At 42.5% G+C, this 6,604-nt stretch overlaps 1 protein-coding gene across 1 annotated transcript in view; it reads right to left on the reverse strand.

The window, feature by feature from the left end:
• Positions 1-2,265, reverse strand: part of LOC139384630 (insulin-like growth factor 1 receptor) — a 115,152-nt gene extending 112,887 nt beyond the window's left edge. The window contains exons 1-3 of the mRNA XM_071129446.1: positions 2,172-2,265; positions 1,169-1,358; positions 614-987 (exon numbers count right to left, since the gene is read on the reverse strand). Coding sequence (XP_070985547.1) covers positions 614-987; positions 1,169-1,358; positions 2,172-2,265 — 658 coding nt within the window. The remainder of the gene's footprint in view (positions 1-613; positions 988-1,168; positions 1,359-2,171) is intronic.
• Positions 2,266-6,604: the final 4,339 nt, after the last annotated feature.

The following is a 6,604-nucleotide window of genomic DNA, read 5'->3' on the forward strand; positions in this document are numbered from 1 at the left end:
GGGTTTGATAGTTTTGTGATAACTGCACTGTGAATTACATTTTGTTACAATTACATCTCGTTTTTCATTTATGGATTTTTTCCCCTGTAATTTTAAAGACCCCAATGTCTTATTAACGTTGACAGCCCTAATGGCCAGGGCCCATTTCTGCCAGGGCCCATTTCTGCCAGGGCCCATTTCTGTCACTTCATTGAGCTGACAAGCTTCAGTCTGTTCAGCACCCACCATAGAAGCAGTAACAGTCAGTTCGCTCACCTGTCTGACTGGTGTACTAACATTGGGCGATAGTGTTCAGGTTTGCTCTACCACGCCAAGGCAAGATATGTTTACAGCCATGTAAAGTGCGCCCTCGTCAGGACAAATATAAATTATTGAGCATTTTCTCAGAAATCTTATAATCGGTCCTTATAAATCGGACGATAATATCAGCTTTATATAAACATACACATGGCAAGTTCCTCTCAAAAACTTCCCACTTAGCATGTTGAAATAAACAAGCAACAAGCCGTTTCACTTGAGAAAATATTGAGCTCATTGTGAACCAAACCATCAGCTAGCCACACTCATTCAAACAGCGGACGAGGATGGATTGAAACCCTGAGACTGTTCCTACCTTTCTGGCAGTGATTAGAGGTCCAGCAGCGACAGTTGAAGTTGTCATTGAAGTTGGTCTTGATGCATCGACGGCTGTCCTCCATGATGCCTGGACACACGTCCCCACACTCCTTACTCTGTTTATTCCCCGCTATGAAGTTATTAAACTCAGCATCCATGATAAGAGACCAGTCAATAGAGTCCAGATAGCAGAGCTCAGGGTTCTTCTCGATCCGGATGGCTCCTCTAGTGATGTTCTGGAGGCTGTAGAGGCCGATGTCCTTCAGAGAAGTCATCTCAAAGATCACCAGGGCGTAATTATAAAAGAGATTTCGCCCTCGGATCACCGTGAGGTTAGGGAACAGGGTGGACAGGGAGTCCAGGCCCGAGACTCTGAATAAAAATTAAATCAAAACTTTGTTTAAAGTGCATTTTTTTTAAAAGCAGCAACACACTTCTACATGAAAACAACATAAAAAAAGATCAAAGAAAAACAAGCAGGAATAATCAAAAAGAAGAATAAAATAATAGTGAAATCATTGAGAGGTGGAAGCTGTGTATCTGACCCGCTAACCTGAACAGCAGCAAGTAGTCAGTGATCATGGTGAGTTTGGGGAAGGAGAGCGAGCGGAACACTTCCTGGTTGAGGTTGTAGTTCTTGTCTCCTATTAGGAGGATCTGGAGGTAACCCTCGACGATCGTACAGTTCTCCAGGCGACGGAACTCACTGATGTCGTTACCAATGTCAATGCTGGGACCACAAACTGGAGAGAGCGAGAGAAACAATGGAAGAGACTTAAATATACTTTTCAATTTCATCTAAAGCCCAATAAAAGCCTTGTAGAGAGCTAGAGAAACAGACTTAGTCTAACATAATGGTTGCTTTCATGCTATGGGACGAGGGTTTGAAATCATTTCACTACTCTTAATAATATCATACATTTATCAGTTTTCCAGATATTGGAAATACATGTTGTTTTTTACATAAGAGAAGGTTACTTAAGGCAACAAATGTAAGGAGGGCGGTTGGTCGGGATGGACGTATAATGCGAACGTCTAGCAACCCAGAGGTTGGTGGTTCGAATCTCATCACAGACAACTTTACAACTACTTACTATGTTTTTACTACTTACTATGTTTTTACTACTTACTATGTTAGTTAACCCTTCCCCTAACCTGACTCATAACCAACGTTAGCCACATAGCTAACGCTAGCCACAACTAATTGGAATTCGTAACTTAAGACATTTAAGAAAATGGATAACATATTGTACTTTTTGCAAATGTGTAACATCATACGAATTTCGTTACTTCCACAAATGAATACGAAACGTAACACATTATACTAAACAGAAACTCTGTTTTCCAGAATAATAGGACATGTGGAGAGAGCAGGTTGTCCCTGTAGGTACATTACATTCAGCTAACAATGGTTGTCTAAAGGTAGAACAAGATCAACTATTGGGAGCAAAGAGGAGCATTAAGACAACGTAGCAAATAGATATATATATACAGTATTGCATTTATCAATTTAGTTAGCTAGTCGTTACCTGGAAAACGGTGATAAAACCACTTACTTTCTCCATGTGCGGGCCGAGGGCAGGTCGCGGAGACACACAGCAGCAGACCACAGAACAAGGTCAACGGATCCGTTTCTGTACCACACTTCATTCCGGTAAAAGAAACTTCCTCCCAGCGTCAGAAACAAACAACGGGAATGACCCCAATTAATTAATGCTCCCAATATGGTCGCTTCTCAGGCCACACAAATAAAGGCCAAGAACGTGGACCAAAATGAACACGTCCCTGACTTGTATTCCTAAATGTTGACTTCTCGGTACCGTCGGTGTTAGTACCGTCAGTATCGGTACCGTCGGCAGCCAGCCGATGCGATCTCCCGGACTAACAGACGTCGTCTTCTCCTGTGTTGAGGAATGTCTGGAGTCCACTGCGGGGTGGGTTGAATCCAGCAGGAAAACAAGGCTGTCTGGTCTCTCTATCATAGAATTACCCGTCGACGTCGGGTTGAGACAGACAACCTCCCAGGGATGTATGAAATGTTACAGAGAAACAGCCATGTCGAGCAGTTGACAATCCGCATCTTCCGACTCCATTTCTTCAAAACCAAAATGCCACTTTGTTCGCTTGAATGCGCTGTTCACCAGGCGGGGAGAAAGTCCTCCAACGTGGACGGGAGAGCAGGCTTGGTTCGGGGTTTGGTGGCGGTATACTTTAGTTAGCACATGAATGGGAAAAAGAGCCCTCCCGGAGTGAGACACATGATGTTTGATCCAAAATATCCGTCAGGACGAAAAAGGATTCAACAACTGCAGCCCCCGGTGTCTCCCTCCTCCGTCTTCACCCGCCGCTCATACAGACACACTAACAACTGAATCCATTTTCAGCACGCAGAAACGGGATCATTTCAATATCGTCAGTGTTCGTTCAGATTCCGACCCTTGTAGTATCCATTAGAAGCCGTTTTCTCGTCTCTTACAACGTCAGTCAGCGGCTCCGGTTGTGGGATCACGGCTCAGTGGGATGGACTCAGCGCTGTAAACAAGGCTGGATGTTTCTGTCAGCCACACACCGTAGACTGCTACGTCCTACTAGGCTGGAAGGAAAACCTGGACACAATCCAGGAGTGGCTTTGTTTTTCCTCTCACAGATGCTCACCAGCTTGGAGTCCTAAAAAACGGAAATGACTTACCTCTGGATTGTTCAGTCATTGCTGTGGAGAAAGTTCATTGGAAAACAGGGTTTTGGGATAAACGTCAAAAAGAAGCTCTGAGGTTAACACAGGCTTAGGAGATATTATATGTCTTTTTCTATGAGATAATATCATACCACTTTATATAATGTTTACATACCCTACATTACTCATCTCATATGTATATACTGTACTCTATACCATCTACTGCATCTTGCCTATGCCGTTCGGCCATCGCTCATCCATTTATTTATATGTACATATTCTTCAATCATTCCTTTACACTTGTGTGTGTATAAAGTAGTATGAAGTTGTTGTGAAATTGTTAGTTAGATTACTCGTTGGTTATTACTGCATGGTCGGAACTAGAAGCACAAATATTTCGCTACACTCGCATTAACATCTGCTAACCATGTGTATGTGACCAATAAAATTAGATTAGATTAGATTTGTACGACCTTTATGAATTACGAAGACTTTATCTGCTTTTTTTTATTACATAAATGCTTAAAAATGAACAAAATGTGAATTCTCATTGAACAAGATTCTCATTGAACAAAACATATAAGATATCCTGAGCCTGTGCTTAGCTTACCACAGATCTTATTTTCAGCTTTTATCCAAACTCCCTACAAAAACTAACCCTGGTGGAGTTAGTGCCTGTTTCTCTCTGGGCTCAGCACCATACATTATGACAAAAACTAACCCTGGTGGAGTTAGTGTCTGTTTCTCTCTGGGCTCAGCTAACCCTGGTGGAGTTAGTGCCTGTTTCTCTCTGGGCTCAGCTAACCCTGGTGGAGTTAGTGCCTGTTTCTCTCTGGGCTCAGCACCATACATTATGATAAAAACTAACCCTGGTGGAGTTAGTGCCTGTTTCTCTCTGGGCTCAGCACCATACATTATGATAAAAACTAACCCTGGTGGAGTTAGTGCCTGTTTCTCTCTGGGCTCAGCACCATACATTATGATAAAAACTAACCCTGGTGGAGTTAGTGCCTGTTTCTCTCTGGGCTCAGCACCATACATTATGATAAAAACTAACCCTGGTGGAGTTAGTGTCTGTTTCTCTCTGGGCTCAGCTAACCCTGGTGGAGTTAGTGCTTGTTTCTCTCTGGGCTCAGCACCATACATTATGATAAAAACTAACCCTGGTGGAGTTAGTGCCTGTTTCTCTCTGGGCTCAGCACCATACATTATGATAAAAACTAACCCTGGTGGAGTTAGTGCCTGTTTCTCTCTGGGCTCAGCACCATACATTATGATAAAAACTAACCCTGGTGGAGTTAGTGCCTGTTTCTCTCTGGGCTCAGCACCATACATTATGATACTAAAACAGAACCCTGGCGGAGTTAGTGTCTGTTTCTCTCTGGGCTCAGCTAACCCTGGTGGAGTTAGTGCTTGTTTCTCTCTGGGCTCAGCACCATACATTATGATAAAAACTAACCCTGGCGGAGTTAGTGCCTGTTTCTCTCTGGGCTCAGCACCATACATTATGATAAAAAACGAACCCTGGCGGAGTTAGTGTCTGTTTCTCTCTGGGCTCAGCTAACCCTGGTGGAGTTAGTGCTTGTTTCTCTCTGGGCTCATCCCCATACATTATGATACAAACTAACCCTGGTGGAGTTAGTGCCTGTTTCTCTCTGGGCTCAGCACCATACATTATGATAAAAACTAACCCTGGTGGAGTTAGTGCCTGTTTCTCTCTGGGCTCAGCACCATACATTATGATAAAAAACAATGATCTAACGAGTATAAATATGACCGTTCTAACCAGCTACATATTGATTTAGAACTGGCCGATATGGACAGAAATCCTTAGCGCCTTGAATGGCCTTGAATTGGTGCGATAAGGATAAATAGAACAATCCCTTTGGAACATTCATCTGCACCACAGTTTCTTCCCCCAGTTATCTTCTAAACTAGTACTACTAGTTTGATGGTTGTGACAATCAATTGTTCCATTAATAATCACCCATATTAGCAAACTTATTTCATTTCAAATGTCACGTTTCTCTAGTAGCCTAGAGGCCATACTAGAGGCTACTTATCATAATGAACGATATCAGCAAAATGCCTGCGATAAGTGATCGGTATGGTCGGTGTCGATCATTTTCAGCTGCATTCCACATTTTCCAACACGGTAGTTGGTATCCATTCAGTCATACATTCAGTCCTTGGGTTGTCTTGCCCATCCAAGGACTGAATTGGATTCTTAGTATTGACTGTGGCATGGCCTAGGGATGAGCATGAGTAATGGAGAACTCACTCTTTAACGCCATAACTCACTCTTTAACCAGACTAGAGATCAGTTGGGTTTTTTAGACTGGTAAACTATTTTGTGGAATGTGGTTTGTGGCTGCCTGAACAGGCAAGTTGTATTTTGTCTGGAATTGTTTAATTTGCTTTGACTCTAGTGTTCCATTAGTACATGTGCATTTGCAGGGAACAAGGAAAAATAAACCAGGCCAAGCACTAGTTCTTCTCCTTAAATTCATTTTCTCCTCCTGGTCTCGCTCACTCAATTGCGTTCAAACCGCTCCCTCTACACACGTGTTCTTAATGCCCACACAAGCTCCTGCTTGGCCGACAGAAATAAAGGCCTATAAAAACACTGCTATAAAATGTATCTAACTGACAGGATAAACAAGCTGTATTCCTTGCCAAATCACGACAGTTTTATCACAAATAAATGTAAAAAATGGACTGGTTGATTGAAGTAAGGAAATAAGTGTTCCGTCAATAAGCTGCTGTTTTGGAGTAGTTGCGTCCCATCTATTTTTCCTCCTAGGCTACTATGAGAACTGCTAGTAACATTTATAACAGGCAGCCTAGGCTATAACCCCCCTAAACATAGACTATAACCCCCTAAACATAGACTATAACCTACCCTAAACATAGACTATAACCCCCTAAACATAGACTATAACCTCCCTAAACATAGACTATAACCCCCCCCTAAATATAGACTATAACCCCCTAAACATAGACTATAACCTCCCTAAACATAGACTATAACCCCCTCTACACATAGACTATAACCCCCCTAAACATAGACTATAACCCCCCCCAAACATAGACTATAACCCCCTAAACATAGACTATGACCCCCATAAACATAGACTATAACCCCCCTAAACATAGACTATAACCCCCCTAAACATAGACTATAACCCCCCTAAACATAGACTATAACCCCCCCTCAACATAGACTATAACCCCCTAAACATAGACTATAACCCCCTCTACACATAGACTATAACCCCCCCTAAACATAGACTATAACCCCCCCTAAACATAGAC

The sequence above is a fragment of the Oncorhynchus clarkii genome, chromosome 26 (assembly GCF_045791955.1).
Source record: "Oncorhynchus clarkii lewisi isolate Uvic-CL-2024 chromosome 26, UVic_Ocla_1.0, whole genome shotgun sequence".
NCBI classification, from domain to species: domain Eukaryota; kingdom Metazoa; phylum Chordata; class Actinopteri; order Salmoniformes; family Salmonidae; genus Oncorhynchus; species Oncorhynchus clarkii.